The following is a 21,548-nucleotide window of genomic DNA, read 5'->3' on the forward strand; positions in this document are numbered from 1 at the left end:
GTGACCCCCAACCAAATACAGATGATCCCGTCCGATCCCTCCATCAAACACACGTTGAGCCGGCGTGTCGTTGCAAGCTTGCAACTGCGATCCAAAGGGTTAAGTTATTAATCGCTTGTCTCCTGTAGTGGCAGACTGGCAGTGTCCAGCGCGTGCGGGTGCCAACCATTCGTTGCCTGCCGTCGAAGGCGTCGTTGCAGTCAGCCGGCAGCAGCAATGGATCAGGCAGGACAGGGCACACGGCGAGCTGCTCTTGTCTGGCCTCCCGTGTAGGTGAGCGCTGTGCAGCCTGTGCTGCTGCACGTATGCATTGATCGCAATGCATGCAGGTCGACAAATGCGGCTCATTCAATTCACTCGCCGCACCTTTTTTTTCTTTCTTCTTCCTATTCTTGTTTGGTGCATAATCCTTTTTGCGCCTGTTTCGGATGGCATGGATTTGTCTAAGATTTCAATCCTAAAAGGTGTGTCTGGTACTGATTGTAGATACTCTTTGGATCGTTTGGTAGAGCTCCAACTCCTCCTAAACAGAGTCGGAGCCGGAGAAGATATCTTTTTTAGCTCCAGCTTCTTCATAGTGAAGCTATTTTTGATCAAATCATTTGGTAAAACTTAAGAAGCTGAAGCTAAAGTCCCGCTAAACTGACCTGTATGTTGCACAACGGCCAATTTGGCCTCTAGTAGCATCGCACTCCCATGGCGTACGGCCGATTTATGCCAAGCACAGCCCATTTACAGGCCGCCACGTGGCGTCTGCCGACCGTGAACCACAGGTCCACAGAGCCAAAACCGGATGTGGCACGCCGTGACACGGGACCCCCACCGTCGGTGGCCGTAGACGATCCCGCCACTGTTCCCCGGGCACGGCATCTAGTTCAACGGCATCCGATGCGCGCCTCCACCCCACACGCACGCCTCCCACCTACACCACCCTCGCTTACACGCGGGCCCACCCTCCCGTCTCACGGACCACGTGGGCCCGCCTCGCTTCACGCCGCGGCAATTATTTCCTCCGCCCCCGCCCGTGTAGCTCTCGCTGCTCGCAGCACGCTCAGCTAGCTCTGCTGCTTCTGCTGCCGCTCGGAATCTCCCATGGCCACGGCCGCCTCCGCCTCCGCCCCCGCCTCGTGCTGAGCCGAACCCTACCACTCTAGCAGCGGGGCACTACCAAATTCGAGCGCTAGATCCTCATCCCGTTCCGGCGCCGGCGCCTCGCCTCCCCCCATGGCGGACTCCACGCACCACACCATCCGCCGCGCGGCGGCGCGGCCCCGCGGCTGGTGCTGCTCGTTCTCCGGCGTCCCGGACAGCCCCGAGCACCGCGCGCTCCCGTCCGCCGCGGGAGGCGGCGTTGTCCCGAAGCTGCCGCCGCCGCCCAAGTCCCCGCTGGCGCCGTCGTTCCAGAGCTCGCCGTCGTCCAAGCTCGCGGGCCTCATCGACCCGCGCAGGATCCTCTCGCCGGGGCGCGTGTCCCCGATAGACTCCGAGGGCTCTCCGGTCGTGGCGGCCGCGGAGGCGGAGGAGGAGCCGCCGCTCCCGAGGGACCAGGCCGCGGCGGCGGCACCGTTCGTGGCGGTGCGGGAGGACGAGGAGGAGGGAGGGGGCGGGCTGGATCTGAGGCTGTCCCTGCGCGGGAGGGACGGGAGGTGCGTCGTTATGGAGCTCGACTCCGCCGTGCTGCGCGAGAGCAGCGCCTTCTTCGCCGACATGGTGCCGGGCGCCTCCGGAGGAGGGGGCAAGAGGATCGAGGTGGATGGGGTGGACAACCTGGAGGCCTTCAAGGAGGCCGTGGAGCTCATGTTCGAGCCCGACGCCATGCGCTGGCTCGCCAGGGCCGGCGTGCCACGGGCAATTGGTGTGCTCGAGGTCAGATGCATCCCTTTCGCTTCCTTCTCTTTGTCTGTGCCGGTTCAAGTGTTTGTACCAGTCACAGTGCAGGATTAAATAGTTCAATTTGATTGGTCAATTGATTGTGTTGTGATGAATTCAAGGTATACTTGTGAGTTGTGACCTTGATGTTCATGCTCACCTACTCATCAGTTAGCATGTGGACATCAATTGGTTTAGGTGTTCTAGGATTTAGACTAATGTAGCGACCAAAATTGAGTATGCATTCTTTAGGTGGTGTTTTGGCCAGAAACACTTTGATGTGTCAAAATCATTGACTTGGTGCTGATAGTGTATGTTATGCAGTTGCTAGAATATGAGCTGCAGCCTTTATGGCAGGGTTAACTCCATGTGGGTTCTGGTGACTTTAGTTAGCAGTAGGCCTTACCGGCAGCCTCATTACTTAGATAATATTATTGCTGGCAATTTTTGTAACTTATTGACTTACTCATATGCACAGTTTTTGGGAACCTTTTCACGATTACTACGTGGCATATTTATTGACAATATCACATTTCTTAGACATTAATAATGCCAATACAATGAGAAAAAAAAGGATTCTGGCATAAGAGTTCACAACTTGTTCGTGTTGGACGGTTAGGCTCAAAGTTAGCAAAGATATCCAAGTAGGAAAATAGTTTTGTAGTTCAAGTACTGATTTTAAGTGTCTAGGTTCGATAAATTTTGAAAATTGAATCATTCAATATTTTCTGTGGTGCACTTTTTAACTTTGATATGTACGGCTAGGGTGGTTATCGATTCTTAGGCCAGCTCATTAATATATGTGTTCAGAAGCCACTAAAACACGGAGAAAAGAACATACTAGCAGATTAGCAGGTTTTCAGGCTCATGTCATAAGTTCTCAATTTTTTTATTGAAAATTTGCTGTTATTTTGTGTGCACCTCACAGATTATATTGGAATGTAGTTGTACTTTGACTAAAATACGTTTATTTGGTGTCATGTGCTCGATCCGTTAACTGATGTCATCTACTCTGTGCCTTGTTTATGACTTGCTGAGATTCAGTTGAGAAAGTGAGATGTCAATTAAACTACCTGATCTTTTTTTTCACTGCTACACACATACTATCTTTTTATATTTGTACATCCTCATGTATTTTCTGTTTCCGGACAATCTGAATTGTATCTGACAAATGCTATTCTGTTTTGATTTTGAATTACAGGTTTCCTCCTCTATTATGTTTGACAGAGGAATCGAAGCATGTTTGAACTACATTGAAGCAGTTCCATGGAATGAGAATGAGGAAGAGAAGCTAAAGCGTGTTTTTGGTAGATGCACTTTTGATGAATCGGTATGTAAAGATGTGCTGGCAAGATTGCAACAACAATGCAGAAGCAGCTCAGAGGATTTGACAGTGCAGCTCGTTGAATCTGTCACCAGTGGAACCAACAACGGTGCAAGGAAAGAGTTGCAATCCTTGGTCAGCGGTCTCCTAAGCAAAAGCTCAGTCTATCATAAGGACTTGTCTGGGCTAAACAAAGGGAGCCTTTATCAAATCTGTCGTTCTTGTTTGCGTTCACTGGTGGAACTTTTCGTGGAAGACTCAGGGCCAGTCGAGGATGCAGGCCAAGCTATCACAGTTTCAGATAGCAAGCCTATGATCGAAAGGGTCAGTAAGCAAACCGAGAATCTCAACTGGCTCTTTGACATCCTTGTAAACAATGATATGGCAGAAGAATTCGTTGAGTGTTGGGCTAACCAGGACGAACTCATCAGAATGCACGAGGAGGCATCACCGATGTTCAGATACGAGCTGAGCCGGATATCAGCGAGTGTGTTCATCGCTCTGGGGAAAGGGAGAATCCAATGCCCCAGCGATATGAGGAGCCAGTTGTTCTATGGATGGTTCAGGCCGATGCTAATGGACTTCGGCTGGCTCCAAAGGTGCTCCAAAGGCCTTGATGTCAGGATACTGGAGGAGCATCTAGGGCAAGCCCTACTCACCCTTCCTCTTCAGCATCAGCAAAGCTTATTCGAAGAATGGTTTCGGTGCTTTGCATCAAGAGGCACAGAATGCCCTAATCTCAGCAGAGCTTTCCAGGTCTGGTGGAGGAGGTCGTTTGTTAGATCATCTGTAGAGGTGCGTCGGTGAGTGTTTTATACATCACTGTGAGGCATATGTGCTGCGTGTATTATCAGTGTAAAATTATAGCCGTTTCAATATCTAGTATATTCAAATTTTGTTTTTTATCTTAATAAAATTCAGCGTGTTCTTCCCGTTCTATGCACTAGCTGGTGTCAGTAGAATTGGTACAATCATGACAAGTTAACCAATACACTACCAGTAAGCTTCATCATGAGTATGTGCAGATCAGGATATTGTTGCCTTAAAACTGGCATCAATGTACATGACCTTATTGGCTTATTCATAGGCAAGCAAGCATAGAGTACATAGGAGTGCATCAGGTCACTCGCTGGTCGCTATATACACATACATCATCACAGATCCTAGTACAACTTAGCCGTGCTTGCCACACATGAGGCCATCTGGCTTGGCATCGACGGTGAGCCAGTGGCAATCCCGGAACTTGCACGTCCCGGAGGCCTGCAGCGTCTCGCCGACGTCCTCCGGCTCCAGGTAGTACGGTGTCCACGACGGCGTCCCGTCCTCGAACGAGTTGTGCGTGAGCCGCCGGATCCCCGTCCCGTCGATGTTGACGGTGAAGATCTCACCGTAGGGCTGGTAGTGGTGCGGGTTCGAGATGGGCTCCGCGGACACGGCGGCGTAGTCCGACGTGAACACCAGCGTCTTGGAGTCCGGGCTGAACCAGGGGTGGTTGGTGCGGCCGCCGTCGGCACTGTGCACGACCCGGCGCAGGCCGGTGCCGTTGGGGTGGATCATGTAGATGGCGAAGCTGCCGCCGCCGGGGTTGTGCCGGTCGGAGGAGAACGCAATCCACTCGCCGTCCGGGGACCAGTTGCACATGGTGTCGGACCAGGGCCCCTCGGTCAGGCGGTGGATGCCGCCGGCCTCGCCGTCCTCGGCGTCCATGATGTAGAGGTTCTTGTGCCCGGACCTCCCCGACCGGAACACCACCCACTTGCCGTCCGGCGAGGGGGACGGGAACGCGTTGTTCTCGCTGCCCGTGGTGAGCTTCTTGATCGAGATGCTGGAGTCGTCATCGTCATCGCCAAGAGACACGGCGATCACGTCCACCTCAGTCCTCTCGCTCGCGAAGGTTGGCCCGATGCTGGTGTAGATGACCCCCTTCCTCTTCCAGTCCCATGCCGTGGGGAAGGCCTCGCCAGAGAGGATTTGCCGGCGTCCACCGGAGCCGTCCGCGTTGACCACGAACAGCCCCGGCAATCCGACAAAGGCGATCCTCTTGCCGTCGTGCGAGAACGAGGGGTACGACCCGTCGATCCTGAACAGCGAGAACGTGTCCGGCGCGGGGCTCTTGATGTTCTCCAGCAGCAGAGGCGAGTCCCCGTTCCCGCTCCCCCGGCACCGGTGGTACGCAACGCGCTCGCCGTCCGGCGAGATGAACGGGTTGAAGTGGTGCACGCGCGGCGCCACGGGCCGGGTCACCTCGAAGTAGGCGTTCGCGCCGCCGCCGCCGCTCACGTCGATGACCTCGATGTGGCGGTAGTCCGAGCCCGGGCGCCTGGTGGCCACCGCCACGAGCCCCGGCGCGCCGGGCGACGCGGCCGGGGTGAAGGCGTGGAACCCCGGCGGGGTGACGCGCTCGACGGACGCCGCCGAGACCCCGGCGCCGCCCGCGAACGAGATCTTGGCGCGGTACACGCCGTACCAGCCGTCGCTATCCCGGCGGTGGAAGAAGAGGGTGGTCTCGTCGGCCCAGGTCGGCCAGCCGCCGTCGCGGATGGCCAGCGTCCTCCGCGACCCGTCGGACGTCCGGAAGACGTAGATGTCGGTGTTGAGGTCCTCCACCTCGCCACCCCACCCGTCCGGTCCGGGTGACGCGGCGGCCGTCCACTCCCCGGACGGCGACACGGCGGGGCTGAAGTCGGCGACGCCGCGCGGGGTGAGACGGCGCGTGGCTCCCGAGGGCAGGTGCGTGTTGTAGACGGCCGCCCAGCTCCGGCGCGGGGCCTCCGCGGGCTCGGCGGTGGAGACGTACACGAGGTGGGCGCCGTCGGGGGTCAGCGACGGGCGGTCCTTGAGCGCGATGGGGTCCCACGGGAGCAGCGGCGAGGGGAGCGCTGCCGCCGCCTCGGGCACCTCGAGCGCCTCGCGGCGGGCGCCGGAGCCGGAGGCGGAGGGGACCGGGAAGGCGTAGAGGTTGAGGGTGCCGTTGCGCTCGGAGACGAAGAGGAGGGAGTCCGAGGACGGCGCGAAGTTGCCGTTGTAGTTGACGGAGGCGCCGTCGGTGAGGCGGACCTCAGCGGCGGGGGAGGAGGAGGAGGAGGAGAGCGGGGTGAGCGGGAGCGCGAAGATGTCGAAGGCGTAGCGGCTGCGGCCCAGCGTGGTGAAGACGATGGTGCCGGAGGCGGCGAGCGCGGGAGCGGGCGCGGCGAGGTAGAGTGGCCCCACGAGGAGGAGGAGCAGCAGCAGGGCGGCGCGGCGAGCCATGGCGCGCGAGGGGAGCGAGCGGGACGGCGTAGTGACGTACCACGTGGGAGGCTCTCGGCCGCGGTAGAAGCGGATAAGAGAGATGCTGCTTCCCTGCCGGGGAATTTTGGGGGATTTCCACGGCCGTTTGGGGGTGATCGAATCTCCCGATGCCACTCGTCAGTGTCAATGATCGTCTAGAAACATCAATGAATTCAGTTAATAATACTGTAATAATTCAGTTTGGGAGCTGCGAGACATGGATAGCGTTTATTGACTCGATGATCATCGCTGGTCAGTGGTCGCATGATGTTATAACCTTGAGCATCTGCGTATCCACACGGCCACTGTTATGATGGTTGCCCTTGTGATGAAGACGTGTTCGTCATCGTTGTTATCTTCGGCGGAATCTAGCCAGATCTTTTCTAGGTGGGATGAGATAGCAATAAGAGGTTACTAGTCCATCAACCGAGCTCCCGCAGATTAATACGGTAAGAGGTATTATATTATAAAGTTATTTCAAAATTAAACCCCTTAGTAATAATTAAAATTATCTATCTAAAACTTTCTCATGTATTTAATATTCTAATACAATACACGTATAGTATCATACAGATATGTATTTATTTTTGTCTAGTTATGGTTAATTTTTAATTAATAATTACTCACACCTTTTCATCCGCATTTATCTTTTTTTCATGTGGTATTGCACCTCCATACATTATGGGTACCATAAAAATTGATATTTTTCATCGCTTCCTCCTATACATCTAAAAATGGTCTACAGTGTGACTTACATCATGCATATATACCTTAAGTTAGTATTTTATATATTAACATTCATATAAATAAGCAATTCAGAATTGTTTACCATATACTTTTGGATATTTCTGTTTAATGAACATGCATATAATTAGATTAGTGTTTAGGTATTTACTTTACGTTGTTTTTAATCATCATATTTTGGGTAATTTAGATACAAATTTAAGAGAGTTTTTAAAGTTATTTTTTATAATGACATGTATGGATAATTTAGATAAAGAATATGAAGTTAAGTTAGATTATTTTTTAATAATTGCAGAGGTGGCTAATTTGGATATAGGTATAAAGAGTTTACCTTAAAGAAAATTTATAATGAAAGTGGGTATTTTTCATAACGAACCATAATAGAATAATGGCTACGATATTAGAGCCTACATGATTGATTGATGCCGAATATTTTGTGAGAATTTTTAGAATTTATCTTTTTTCCTAATGTGTAATCAATGCAAAGTCTTCTAATGAAAAAAAAATTAAAAAACATAGCTAAGAATCAAAGATTTGGCACGAAAAGGGTGGTAGTCTCTCACCTTGGACGGGCATTATCGGCTCCTTTTATCAAAATCAAAATAGGCTTGTTGGGTTGTAAATAAAGAAAAATAAATCAATTTGAAACACGGACATGCAAATACTCCTGTTTGGCAACAAGTGTTAAAGTTTAACACCCATCACATCGGATGTTTGATGCTAATTAGGAGTATTAAACATAAGCTAATTACAAAACTAATTGCACAGATGGAGTGTAATTCGCGAGATGAATCTATTAAGCCTAATTAGTTCATGATTTGACAATGTGGTGCTCATGTTTAGTTCTCCTAATTAGCACAGGGTTCTGCAATTAGTTTTATAATTAGCTCATGTTTAGTTCTCCTAATTAGCATCCGAACATCCCATGTGACACTGTTAAAGTTTACCTTGTATCCAAACACGTGCTGCTTCTTTTCTGCTGTCATGCGCGGACCAACGTAGGGCCGCCAGGAAAGTCCTTGTAATCTCTCTCTCCATTGGGAAAATTGACATGATGGAATCCCTGTCGCTTCTTGAATCTGCCACGGCACCATACTCTGCCATCAAATTGGTCGCGTCCTCTGATCACGCTGAGTCGCGAACACAGCGCTCATAACTCGTAAGATAGCCTTGATGCTGCATCTGCCTGCATGAACGGACGCACCGCCGCCATCCCCGTCCGGAGGAACTGATTTCCTTTTTGTTCGCGTATTATTTTTTTCAGCGACTCCTTTTTATGTATTGGATAGGTGAACGAAGGATACCGACGGATCATTCGATTAATATTTGTATCATGGCAGACATGAGAAAATAGAAAGTAAAGTTATTTTTTAAATATTAGCAATGGTCAATTTGATACAAATTTAGGGAGTTATTTTAATTTTTTAGACATAAATAGGTAATTAAGATGAAGATTATGCATTATTTCTATTTATTTTATATAATGGTAAAGGTGGGTGTATAGATTTACGGGTTATTTTAGGTTATTTTTATAATGGTGGACGTGTGTAATTTTTTAAAAACACAATACATCCGGTAGCTATGATGATTTGATTCTACTTATTGATGGCTAGATATTTTAATTTTTTTTAAAAAAATTCTCTCAATTTGCGTGTCACATAGCCATGCCGGCAGAATCCTCTACTCCGAGGTGTTGGCGCAAGGGCCCATCCGTAGAGGACGCGCAAGGGCCCATCCGTTGATGGATCAACCACCCAATCGAATGTACTTTCAGCCCATGTTAAATGTGGGGGATAACGGGCTGCCATCCAGCACGCTCAAGTCGGTCGACACACAGTTCGGCCCATGGGAAATCAGACGCATGCACCCAGACCACTGCGATCGGTATAGGAAGACGAATCACACGATTCACGAACCATTTGGGGAAAAAAGCCCGCAGCCGCTGCCGCGCTTGTCTAGCCGCGGTCAAGAGGCGCCTCCCTGCCTGACGGTGCCGGTGGCCTTGACGAGCCCGACACGACGACGTCCTCCTCCTCCTGCTCCTTCGTCGTCGATCGGCCTCCTGCTCCTCAACACGCTCACGCGCTTGCAGATCATCATCCGTCGTTGAAAGGAATTTGGCAAATCCAGCACGCGGCTCGTCGTCCCTCTAGCCATTTCCGACGATCCGCAGGGGACAAGGACACAAAGCCGTCTCCGTGGGCATTTTGATGGAGAGCGAGATGAGGTTGGAGGCGCCGCCGCCCCGGCAGGCCTCGAGACTAAGTGCATGCCATTCGAAAGGAGCTGCAGGGTTTTGCACGGCGATCTATCGGAAGATTCTCGGATAATTTTTGGGTATGCTACTTCGTAACAGAAGCCAAACCTGGCAGAACATGATCAAGCAGCAGATAGACGAACGATCCAGCAAAAAAAATGAGTTCGTCCGATCCGGACAAGAACACGCAACAAAACTAGACTGACAACACTAACTACACGACTCTCTCTCCATCCGTGTCCTTGGCTCCTCGCCGTGATCTCCATCTAGGCACCGCCCTGAGCGGCTGATCCGCCTCCCGGCCGGGCAGCGCCGCTGGGGGCGTATCCGAGGCCAACTCTCTATCCAGCGACGACGCCGCTGATGGGCCCGCGGCGACGATGGCGACCACTTCCGCCGCGGTGGCCTCATCCTCCTTCCCGGCCACGTGCACGCGCTCGTTGTCGTCGGCCGCCGCCTGCGTCCCGGTGACGCGGTAGACGCCTGCCGCCTCATTCTTCGTCGCGCGGTCGTCCACACCCGCGTCGTCCCCCTTCTTCTCCGCGGCCGGGCTGGCGACGCCCGCGTCCTTCTTCTCCGCGGCCGGCTGGCGATGCCTGCGTCCTTCTTCTCCGGGGCCAGGATGACGACGCCCGCGTCCACCTCCTCCTCCGCCCCGGCATCGACGAAGAGGCCGTCCATCTCCTCCTCCATCTACTGCCTAAGGTCTCTAGACTATAGTGCTAAATAAAACGTGCTGCTAGTTAGCGGCAAGGCTGTGAGAACAGGTACTCACGCAGGAATTATCATATACTCCCTCCCTCCGTTCCTAATTTTAGATAGTTTTGATATTTCTAGATTCATATAGATATACACTATATCTTATTAGTAAAGAACTGACCTTCCATCTAACCTCTTTTATCCCAGTTAATATTGGACCCGTGACTAAAGTATTTTTTAATCCTAGATCAAAAATGTGCCACCAAAGTCCACCATCCCGGTTGGTAATTCCAACCGGGACAAAAGGTATAGTTACGATTGGTAGTTCCAACCGGGACAAAACGTCCTTCCCCGCGCCCCTCTCCTCTCTCCACATTAATTATCCTCGCAGCCAGGCATTTCCTTGTCCTCGCTTGCGCCTCTTCTCTCCTCCTCTCCTCCCTCTCCTTCATTCCTTATCCTCTCCTTCGTTCCTTATCCTTCATTCCTTATCCTCGCAGGCGGGCGGCCGGCATGGAGGCGGGCGGAGCCGAGGTGGTCGGGGTCAGAGCGGAGGCGGGCGAGGGCGGGGGGTGGAGGCGGCCGGCCGGCCGGCGCGGGGGTGGGCGAGCGACGGGTGGCGGGCGGCAGACGTGGGTATTTTTTCAATTTTTTTTGAAACTTTTTTGTCTCGGTTGGTAACAACCAACTGGGACTAAAGGCCTCCTTTAGTCCCGGGTGGATGACCCGAGACTAAAGGACTCCCCTTTTCCTTTTGTCTCGAAAAATTAGTCCCAGTTAAGTATTGGAGAGATATGGTCCTTACCAACTGGGACTAATACTTAGTTTTTTACTAGTGTCTAGATGAATAATAATATCTACGAACCTAAAGAACTAAAATAGCCTATAATTTGGAACGGAAAGAGTACTTTTATTCTTTTCCCTTGGTTATCTCTAGTAAGGATCGGAGTTCATTCCTATTAGAAAGTAATAACCACAGGTAGTAGCCGAAAACAAAGGTGCAAACTGGAATCGGAGTTGGAGACGTACGTGCGACAGGTCAAAAAAGGAAGAGAAAGCCTTTTTGTTCCCGTCGTCCCTCCCAGCAAAAAACGCAACCTCTTCCCCTAAAGATAGATCGTTCCACGTTAACCATCGGACGACGACCATGTCGCTCATCGCCACCGCCGACCCGTCGCGCGTAGCCGCCATCAGCGGCCGAGTGCACGGAGGCTACCACGTTCTCAAGATCGATGGCCACTCCAGAACCCTAGGCACCCGGCGGTGCTTCGAATCATGTCCGTTCCGTGCCGGAGAACACACCTGGCTCATCCGCTACTACCCCATGGGAAACGTCCCCGCAAACACCGACTTCATCTCTATCTTTCTCGTCCTCGTCGACACCGCCGCCGGCGAGGAGGGTGTGCTCGCGCAGGTCACCTTCAGTTTGCTCGACCAAGACCAGAAGCCGGTGCCGTCCTACAGCTTTGTTACCACTGCCGCCTATAACTTTTCTCAGCTAGGGTCTAATATCGGATGCCCTAAGTTCGTGGGAAGGGAGGAGTTGGAGGGATCAGGGCTTGTCAAGGACGACTGCTTTGCTGTTAGGGTCGATGTGCATCTTGTCATGAGCAGGAATAAAGAATCCACGGTGCTTGGACCGTCGCCGTCGCCTGGCATGCACTAGCATTTCGGTGATCTCCTATCGAGCAACAAGGGCACCGACGTCGAGTTCCATGTCAGTGGTGAGACGTTTGCGCATCGGCTAGTGCTCAAAGCAAGATCCCGGGTCTTCAAGGCGCAGCTCTTGGTGGCTCCGCCATTGAAGGCCGTCGTTGAGATAGATGACATGGAGCCAAGAGTGTTCAAGGCGCTGCTTACCTTCATCTACACGGATACCTGGCCAAAGACGATGACGGAGCAAGACGACGACGAGGAGGAGGAGGAGTTTGCGATGGCTCGAGGTTTGCTTGTGGCCTCCGACAGGTACGGCCTGCAGAGACTACAGCCCATGTGTGAAAAGGTTGTGCAACCGCATCGATACAGCCTCCGTCTCAACTATCTAGTTGGGCCACCTACTCGACTCGCCTCTAGTTGGGCCACCTACTCGACTCGCCTCCAACGTGTTACTCAAACTACACCATTTCCATCACCGTCCGTGTACTCTTGCTCTTCCGTGCACCATGTGGATCGCTCATAACTCCGCCCGGACTCCTCGGGTCCCTCGGTCCAAGCCTACTCATGTCCACCCTTCATAGTCCTAGTACATCGGCATAAACATTTCGCTTGACCTTCACCTCATGCCGTCGACTGTCATATCACATTCTACACCTGCACATCACAAACCAAGAGACACAACACAAGATATGTTTTACACACCACAACACAACACACTGGAAAACAACACCTCCGGTTAGCCGTTAGCATAAACATGTATATATAAAATATTGACTCAACTGGAAAAATTTCAAATTATCCAATCAATCACTCATCATAAATAGATCGAGTCATGTGTCAACTTTCTCTCGGATACAACCCATGAAACTAGCGAGAGGGAGAACTCTACCCGGTATGCGCATGATGGACGAGCGCTGACTAGCTGATGGGTGGTGTTAGGGTGTCAGCGCTCGTTGGGCTGCGGTTTTGTCTCACGCGGGCCGTCGTTTCCGCCTTCAACGCTGTGTTGTTGTTGTTGTGGGTCGAGCGAGAGAGGCCCACTTAAGCAGTGGATCTGGCGCCCACTTAAGCAGCGGCCCACTTCATTTATCAGGATTTCACAAGTGTCCCAAATTACTATAGCTTTTGCTACGTAATTTGGGAGACCGGGGGCAACAGCAACTGCAACTTGGACCATGAAACCACTGATAACACAATATGAATTGCACCGTAGGGCCAGGGCCCAGCAGGGTTAGATCTACAAACTTCCTAACTAAATTAGCAGCACTACCACATCTCCCAACTAATAAGAAGGCCTCCATTTTCCATCGCCTGAACCCTGAATGCAATCATCTCACCAATCACCAACCACATGGAATCTGTACACACAACTCTGATCAAGCGCATTCGCTTCCGAGATTCGAGTGCTAGTCGAAGCTCGACGACCGGCTCCAGTAGCCATCGGCCGAGGTGTCCACGGTGCTGCTGCAGCGAGAGAGCGTGTCGTCCTCCTCCACTCCGAGCAGCGCAAGGTTCAGATGCGACTGCATGTTCGCGTCAGGGGTTGCAGTCTCCTCATCCGAACCGTCGAAACTGGCGGTGACTTGCAACCTTGCCCAGCCGATTGTTTCGTCGTCACCTTGGAGCAATTTCAGAACCTGGATTGCATAATAAGTACATCGGCATCGGATTTCTGGAACGAGCGATGTTGTTTTTGATGAAATTGCGGGTGTTCTTTCCATGTAACTCGTGTTCTTACCAGTGACATTTCTGGTCGAGAATGAGAAGATGTCCTTGTGCACAACGAAGCGGCAAGCGTCATCCTCTCCATTTCATCACAATCATAATCGTTTCCCAAAAATGGATCGACCAACTGTTTAATTTCTCCACTGGACAGTAAAGGCTTTGCCTATTACAATGAATAAAGATTAGGAAAAAGAAATCAGCAAGTGCAGCAGTGATCAAATGTACCGATTTTAGTTTCATATCATCACCATGAACTTAAAAACAGAAGAGCAAACATGTGGTTACTGGTCAAGCCAGCTTGCATAAAAAAAGTGTTGCAAGGCACTTACCCAACCAACCAGGCTTTCCTGGCCCTTTGGGCTTCCTGGTGTGATGGGTCTCCTTCCTGAAATAATTTCTAGGAGTACAACTCCAAAAGCATAGACATCAATCTTCTCATTCACCTTCCCGTACGAAAAATATTCGGGAGCCAAGTACCTGTACAGGAATAGTTCGCTAACTACTTCAAATTTCATGTTTAATTAACATAACAGCTAAACAGAGCTCAGAGATGATACAGACCCGAAAGTTCCAGTGATGTCAGTACATGTTAGGTGGGGACTTGAAGCTGACACTTGCTTTGCTAACCCAAAATCACACAGCTGAAATTTCCAAAAGGCAATGATGTCACAATCAGAATCCACATTAACAAGTGTGTTACTGATGGTTGTTATAATGGCATTTGAGAAAAAAATGGTTGTTACAAGGCATCACTGCTTACGCACCGAGCAAATATTAACCCACATGTCTTACATTTTGTCCTCAGTTAAAAAATTATTCATTATGTAGATCTAGATTGGGGGAAACATGAACTCATGTCTGACTTATAGCTCTAGGTATTTGCAAACTTAATATGAATATTTACCCGTGCCCCAAAATCCTCTGAAAGAAGGACATTTGAAGACTTAACATCTCCATGAATAACAGATTGGGTCACACCACCAAGATGGAGAAATTCAAGTGCTCTTGCAATGTCGATTGCTATCTTATTTCTCCTCTCCCAGATAAGAAAATTCTTGTCATCATTATTTCCTGAAGAGCAACAGCAGTAACCAATAAGAGGCCAGCTAGTAGGAAAGTTAGGGACTGAAGATGGTGTATTATATCTTGAGGCTTACCATGAAGAGCTTTGTCCAAGCTTCCTTGGGGCATGTGATCATATACCAACACAAGATTGTAGTTCTCAAAGCTGAATCCCCTTAGTGCAACAATGTTTTCATGTTGTAAGCTGGTTACAATCTCAATCTCCGTAATAAACTCATGTATTGCATCAACTGAGGGTTTCAGAATCTTAATGGCAGAATATGTTCCATCATATAGTTGTGCCTTGTAAACTTGGCTGGTTCCACCCTTCCCAATTAACATATCTGCATCACCATAAAAAAAAAGTTTTTAAATTTAGTCAAAAGAAAAACACATACCAAAGTAATGTTGCTGACAGAGGCAATTACCAGGTGAGTAGTTGCCTGTTGCAAGTTTGAGTTCTTCATAACTAAACAACCTGCAAACTGAAGAATACTTCTCTCGAAGTGATTCTAATTCACTTGGAGGCCATGCTACATCGTAGAAAGCGAAAGAAAACATAGATTCTGGCTCAACAGCTGAAGTAGATTCAGTTTCAGAATCACAGTTCAACCTTGGACTTGCACCCGATTTCAATAGTTTGCTGTCTGGGTGGACTGAAGTGTAACGGCTTGGAAGCCTCATTGCCCATTGAACCATTGACATTTTGGCCCATTCAAAAGATGAGCTTCTATGATGGCTGAAGATCCTCCTACGGAGGTGGCAGCGGTCGGATCTTCCTTCTATCATCCTTCTGAGTGACATTGGAGAACTTGAGGGAGTTTCAGCATTTCGTGCAGTGTAATTTGGTGAATCCTCAGCTTCTGTGGATACAGTAGAAGACGACCTCTCAGTAGCAGCCATGCTAACCGAGCCATCCCTCTTACTAGGTGATGTCTCCGAGTTCAAATGAATATCACTGGAGAAACTACTGCTACGCCTAATCATACTTTTTATACCAACACAACGTTTGGATCCCCCAGAACTCCTACCCGAACGTTCATTCCTTGGCAGCCGGCAGTACAGGTCACTATCTCCTTCAAGCGCCAGATTGGCTGATTTATCATCTTTCCGACTTGCAGTTGAACGCTTAGAATCACCAATACTCCTGCTTGAATGACCATTTCTTGGGGGTAATATGCAGTATAGCTCCCCAGCGCCTTCAGCTGGCAGATCAATTGAATCATGGTCTTGCCTACTTGAAGTACTTGCGACTGAATCAGAACTCCTTTCAGGAAGCACACAGTACAACACGCTGGCACCCTGACCAGGAAGCTCGGCAGTTCCATCTTTCTGTTCAGCTGTTGACTTTTCAGCCTTAATAGAAGGATCCGTATCAGTCTGAACCTGATCCCTTGACAAATCCACAGGGTCCACGCATGAGACAGGCTGTGCTTCCGTGATGGGGTCCTCTGGCTTACAGCCCTCTGTGCTAACATCTTGGGTGGTGTCACCCTCAAAATCATCTTTAGGTTCCTCTAAAGATACCGTGTCCCCTTTAGCCTGACGGGCTCGGAACGGCACTACGCAATACATCTCATCATCACCACAGGGAGGAACTTCTGCTGAGACCTTGCCTGAGTGGACATTCGATTCCCTACTGAACTCGATCTTGCCATTGTTCACCGCGAAGACAGCACACTTTGCAGGCAGCTTCTTTGCACAATACTTTGCAACTGAATGAGGGGACCTGAAGAATACAAAGCACTGGTTAAAATAGTGGAGGTAAGCATAGAGTGAAAGCAGCTTAGAGCTTCCATAGTGGAGAGGCACTGAGCTTCCAACGCTGATGGCACTTACAACATTGCACGCCTCTTCTTAGCGAGGCCGAGGACAAGCGCGGAGGCCTCAAACAGTCTGGCTTCACGAACTAGCGCCTTGCGAACCGACGAGTCCTTGCAAATCTTGACCTTCAGATTGATCTGCGCACGAACCAGAATAAATTAGCACCTACTGTTATAACCGAATTAACCACTGCAATGCCTCTGAGTAAGAAATAAGGCCATAAATGAAGTGAAATATTACATCTTTGCAAGATAACCGTAAAAAGTCATAACTGCAAGGTGTGAACAAAATTCAGATGCGCACAAATCAAAGGCGTCCGTGGAGAATCCGATAGGCAAGCGTAATATTGCATTTTTGCCACAAAATACGGAGGAATTTCATCGATCGAACTTCCGGGGAAAAAACAAATCTTTGCAAGTCAGAAACAAAGGGGAAGAATAAGAAATTCAGCAAGACATAAAGAATCGAGAGAGAGAAAAAAATGAAAGGGGCGAGAAGACTTGTCATGTTGGCAAGGCACTCGCCAGCAACAATCGGATCGAAGATAGCAAGGCAACAGAGAAGCGAGCAGAGAGCAGCGACCTGCTTGAGGTTGCAGAACCCCTCGTAGACGCCGAGCATGGCGTCGAAGTCGACGGCGGCGGCCGCCTCAGCCCCGGACGCCACCACGACGTGGACGGCCACGACCCGGTCCCCGGGCGCCGCCGCATTGACGAGCACCCACGTCAGCAGCGCCCGGCTCTCGATGTCCGCGCGCACGCCGACCACCACCGTCCTCCCTTCCGCCTCCGCCTCCCCCTCCCCCTCCAGCGCCTTCCCCGAGCACCCCGCCTCCTCCCCCTGGACCACCGCGGTGTCCATGGCCTCCACTGCCGGCGACCCTTCCTCCTCCTCCGTCTGCTGCTGCTGCGGCTGCGGCTGCTTCCTGGACACCTTCATCTGCGCGCTGCGCCGTCGCTCGTGACTCACGGGGACGGGGCTGCTGCGGCGGCGCGCGCGACCATGGGCACGGGGTGGCTGACGGGCGCGTGCTCTTGTGCCTCGGGAGCCGCGGCTGCTCCGTTGGACCGGCCCGCCTTGGCAACCGCCGCGCACTGCCTCCTCCTCCTCCTCGCCGCGCGCGCCCTCTTGTTCCCTTGCTCGTCGTTGCCCTCTGGTAGTCTGGTTTCTCTCTCTCCCCGCCGCCTGGGAGGTCGCGTTGGTTCGTGCCCGTTGCTGGCTCTGGGCCTGCGGTTTCTCTCTCTCTCTCTCTCCTCCCTCCCTGGCTTGCTTTGTCCTGTGTCTTCTCTCTCTCCAACCATTTGGGTTAGTAGGTTGCCAGCAACCGCCGTTTTCACCGTTCCGTTGCGCATTTCGCCTGCCGCCTTTTTTTCCCTCGCTTTTTTTCACAGGAAAACAGAATGGAATTTAATTATCCTTTTTTTATCTTTTTCTTGGGCGAGGCAGTTGACAGATGCACGTGGTGAAAAGGCGTGTGGGATTAGCGGGGGGCACGTAGGGAAAAAAAGGGGGAAAGATTCCGACAGCAGTGAAAGCCCAAAAGTCTTGGATGGCAAGATCTGTGACTGTGCCGGGCAATTATTACTGCCACACCGGCCCTCACTTTTTACCGGATCAGACTGTCTTGATCAGTATCACGGGGCAATTATTAGCCGCTAATCCTTTTCAGGATGCTGCTAATCCAGCAGTTAGCCACTGGTAAATGGTAATCCTCTGCAGCTCTGTCAGGAAATGTCTCTGCTCGTGCCATTATTTTGGTCAAATCTGATGGGTGGGGAGAGACGACTTGAACCCGAAGCTAAAGGCGACGAAAAGGTCGTAGCAGGTCTACGCTGGTCTTCATTTGCCTTCTTTTATTGGATAAGCGTCTGTTGGGAACTGAACAGGAAGGTCACACTCGCTGGTCAGCTCATCCTGGATGCACCTGCAAGTGTTCTAGTAGAAAACAGATTAATCAGGAATTTTGCGCTACTAAATTTTGTTGCCTCTTCGTTTACATCTCTTGGTTTTCATTTTTTTAAAAAAAAAATCGAATCTATTGCCAAGGCAATTTTCAATCCAAGACTGAACTTCTAGACACAAAGCTTGTTCCCACGGAAAAGTATTCAGCTCAGCTAAAAAAAAAAGTCTTCGGCTACAGGCCTTTGAAAAAAGCATGGAGAAACTTCCATAAAAAAAAGCATAGAGAAAGAACGAATATTGCAAGCTTGTCTGCTAACAAGTCATACTGGTTGGTGACCCAATTCAAAACCAACAAAAAAAAAAAACAGATTTTTCTACACATGGAGCCCCCGAGGATTATCTACAGGAATAGATTCGATCGATTTGTTGCAAAGTTCCAACCTTGCCTTGACAGCAAAGAGGGCAAATTCCCCCGTCAAGAAACAACAAAAGGAAAACTAAACAAAACAAAAGGAAGACTAAACAAGACCTCCTAGCTTCTAGAGACACAGAGAGAAAGGGATGGTGAGTGGTGACGTAGGAGGCCCATGCTGACCTTAAACAAGCAGGGGCAGGCAGCAAAATGTTAAGGACCACATCGGACCGGACAAACGGGAAGGAGTGCAGGGGATGGTGAAGAAGGCTGCTCAACTGTGGCGTACACGCACGTACAATTAATTACTCGTTGCCCGTGCAACGGTGCCAAGCGTGCTTTAAACTTGCTTACTGGAGCCATCACTGTGCAACTTTGCCTGTAATTTCTGTGCACTGATAACAGGATATAGGAGCAGTAGCATTTTTCAGAAGGTGTACGGCATGTTTACACCGCAGCTACAGTAGTTGGTCTGAAGACTGATTAAGTGCTACTGTATTCGGGATAATTAAGTGCTAACAGCAGTAGTTTTCGATCTCACTTTCACCGCAATTATTATTATTATTATTAATGGAACGGAATATAGATCCAGTATAATGTACTCCTATCTCCAGGTCTGAACACGTGTGCGTATCCGCAAGACTGAGTCGCCTGGTCAGGTCAACATTTGTTTGCTTCGCTGCCGGTTGCTATTGTACCGTGAAAGATAAAGAAGAAAAGGGAAAAAAATCAGAGTAACGTCTCAAAACAAACTACTCCTACTGCACTGGTGGTGCACCCGTCCACGTCATCAACCGTAAAAAATAGTGACCTTCCTTTTTACCTAAGGTCATGTTTAGTTACTCCCAACTCCCAACTTTGACACTATGCAAAAAGAAGATTCCCCATCACATCAAACTTGCGGTACATGCATGGAGTACTAAATGTAGATGAAATTAAAAACTAATTGCACAGTTTTGTTGTACTTTGCGAGACGAATCTTTTGAGCCTAATTAGTCAATATTTGGACAATAATTCACAAATACAAACGAAACGCTACAGTGTGCTACAGTGCTGTAACAGTAATTTGGCACCTCCCAAATTCCCCAACTAAACAAGGCCTAACCCTCCCTCATCACCGTTGTGGGTGTGTGGCTGTGGTTGTGGGCGTGGGGTTGTGGCCGGCGGCGAGCCAAGCAATGCAAAGCCACAACAAGCCCATCTGTCTGCCTGCGGTCTCTTCCTTGCTTTTGGTGGGGAGCGCACGTGAGCGGGAGCCACCTCGGCGGTTTCTTTTCTTTTCTTTTACAGCACACAGAGCACCCATCCGCCTCCCTTCACACCTGACCTGGTGAACGAACGCTCTCTCTTCCCCTTTTCACACGTTGCTGGTGCCGGCAGCTATCACTTGGATCCATCCGATCCTCGCACCAATTTGGACGGCAGATTCCGTAGAACCAAGTGTTGTGTGCCTCTGGAATGGATCACTGAGATCCTCTTCAAGCTTGCACACGGCCTGCCTTTTCCAATCGTCTGAATTTTAACCTCTGTCCGATCGACATGCATGTTTAACCTTACTCAACTACTAGTAGTAGGGTAGTAGCTGTCAGCTACGATTAGAGTAGTGGTAATAAACCGGGGTTAGTGGTAGATGAGGCAAGCATGCCGCAAAGAAAGAAAGCGAAAGGTGAGCGCTTTTCTTTTCCTTTCTTGTCCCTTGACAGTTTGCAGTTTCGTTTGCTGCTTCAGATCTTCTGATGCCACCATGCCCGGCCCACTCCTCTCGTCTTCTTTTCAGTGGAGTACAGTTTCAGTGGAGTACAGTCGAACAGATGAAACAAAAGCTAAGCTGGACAGTGACAGACCCTTGGGATTTCACTCAAAAGATGAAATACCTTGGGTACTAATTACTTTCCAGCAAGCAAGCATTATCACTGGAGTTCTTCTTCTTTCTCTGGTCATCGTCAGTGGATTAGGAGCAATCAAAGCTGATGATGATGTGCAAACGCATGACCAGGGCGACTGTTCCTCGTTGACTCGCCCCGATCCATCGTCAAAGTAGCTAGCAAGCTGCCTCGTGCTGACCGGCCGATCTACTTATTAGAATGGATGGAGAAGAGTATCAGTAGACCCAAACATGCATGACATGCATCTGACAGTCCAGAGCCGGTGTGATTGAATTGAGCAGGCCCAGCCAACAGACACGGTTCAACTTGCCTGCTGACAGATTCTTCTTCATCTTCTTTACAGTGGTTTCCTTGCTACTTTGTCAGAAAGAAACTAGTAGTACAGTCTACCATTTGCTGCAGATGGATCGATGCTCCGTACGCGTGTATGCATCTGCAGAGACAAGTAGTAACATGGCCAGCTCGATGATGTGCAGCCGCTCAATAATTACTGCAGTATCATCATGCAACCAAAATTGATTATTTCACCAAGAACCTAATCACGTCGCCGCACCCTTTCCTTTTTCTGTTAGAATTTATTTATTGTTCATCCATTGTACGTCCAGATGGAGTTGCGGCCGCTGCCTAAAATTGGGGAGGAGTGGCCAAGATGCAGCTCCATGATGAGTCCATTAGTTTCTTGGATCTTTTCTTCAGTTGCACTGTAGCCCATTCAGTGTCTGCGCATCAATATTCCGTTCCATCGGGACGCCCCGGCCGGCCAGCGCATATAGTACGTGATGGGCATCTACATCTATCCCCATCACATCTTTCGTCATCCATCACATCTTGAGAAAAGATACGGCCAAATTGCCATTTCTGTCTCCTCTTTCTTCTTTCTTTTCTTCACAAAACCGAATGAACCTACCCTTGCTGTAT

The 21,548-nt window shown here is 50.1% G+C and overlaps 3 protein-coding genes and 1 non-coding gene across 4 annotated transcripts; 2 read left to right on the top strand and 2 right to left on the bottom strand.

Moving 5' to 3' along the window:
• The first annotated feature begins 1,023 nt into the window (after positions 1–1,023).
• LOC101776326 (BTB/POZ domain-containing protein At2g13690) lies at positions 1,024–4,125 on the top strand. The gene is made up of 2 exons (XM_004981053.2): positions 1,024–1,866; positions 3,071–4,125. The coding sequence occupies exons 1-2, from the start codon at positions 1,225–1,227 to the stop codon at positions 3,998–4,000; spliced, it is 1,572 nt and encodes a 523-aa protein (XP_004981110.1). The 5' UTR covers positions 1,024–1,224; the 3' UTR covers positions 4,001–4,125.
• A 49-nt stretch (positions 4,126–4,174) lies between these two features.
• On the bottom strand, positions 4,175–6,616 carry LOC101776730 (protein TolB). Its single transcript, XM_004981054.4, has one exon. It carries the CDS (start codon positions 6,440–6,442, stop codon positions 4,367–4,369), a length of 2,076 nt encoding a protein of 691 aa, XP_004981111.1. The 5' UTR covers positions 6,443–6,616; the 3' UTR covers positions 4,175–4,366.
• Positions 6,617–11,310: 4,694 nt separating this feature from the next.
• On the top strand, positions 11,311–13,054 carry LOC101762713. The gene is made up of 3 exons (XM_012848880.1): positions 11,311–11,818; positions 11,912–12,128; positions 13,033–13,054. Exons 1-3 carry the CDS (start codon positions 11,311–11,313, stop codon positions 13,052–13,054), a joined length of 747 nt encoding a protein of 248 aa, XP_012704334.1.
• LOC101777140 lies at positions 12,993–17,708 on the bottom strand. Its single transcript, XR_002675889.1, has 8 exons — positions 17,013–17,708; positions 16,446–16,567; positions 15,035–16,335; positions 14,702–14,950; positions 14,449–14,615; positions 14,106–14,185; positions 13,874–14,021; positions 12,993–13,707 (listed from the first exon to the last, which is right to left on the bottom strand). It is a non-coding gene; the product is annotated as an uncharacterized LOC101777140 (transcript).
• Between the last annotated feature and the right edge of the window lie 3,840 nt (positions 17,709–21,548).

Source organism: Setaria italica, chromosome IX, assembly GCF_000263155.2.
Source record: "Setaria italica strain Yugu1 chromosome IX, Setaria_italica_v2.0, whole genome shotgun sequence".
Taxonomy (NCBI): Eukaryota; Viridiplantae; Streptophyta; class Magnoliopsida; order Poales; family Poaceae; genus Setaria; species Setaria italica.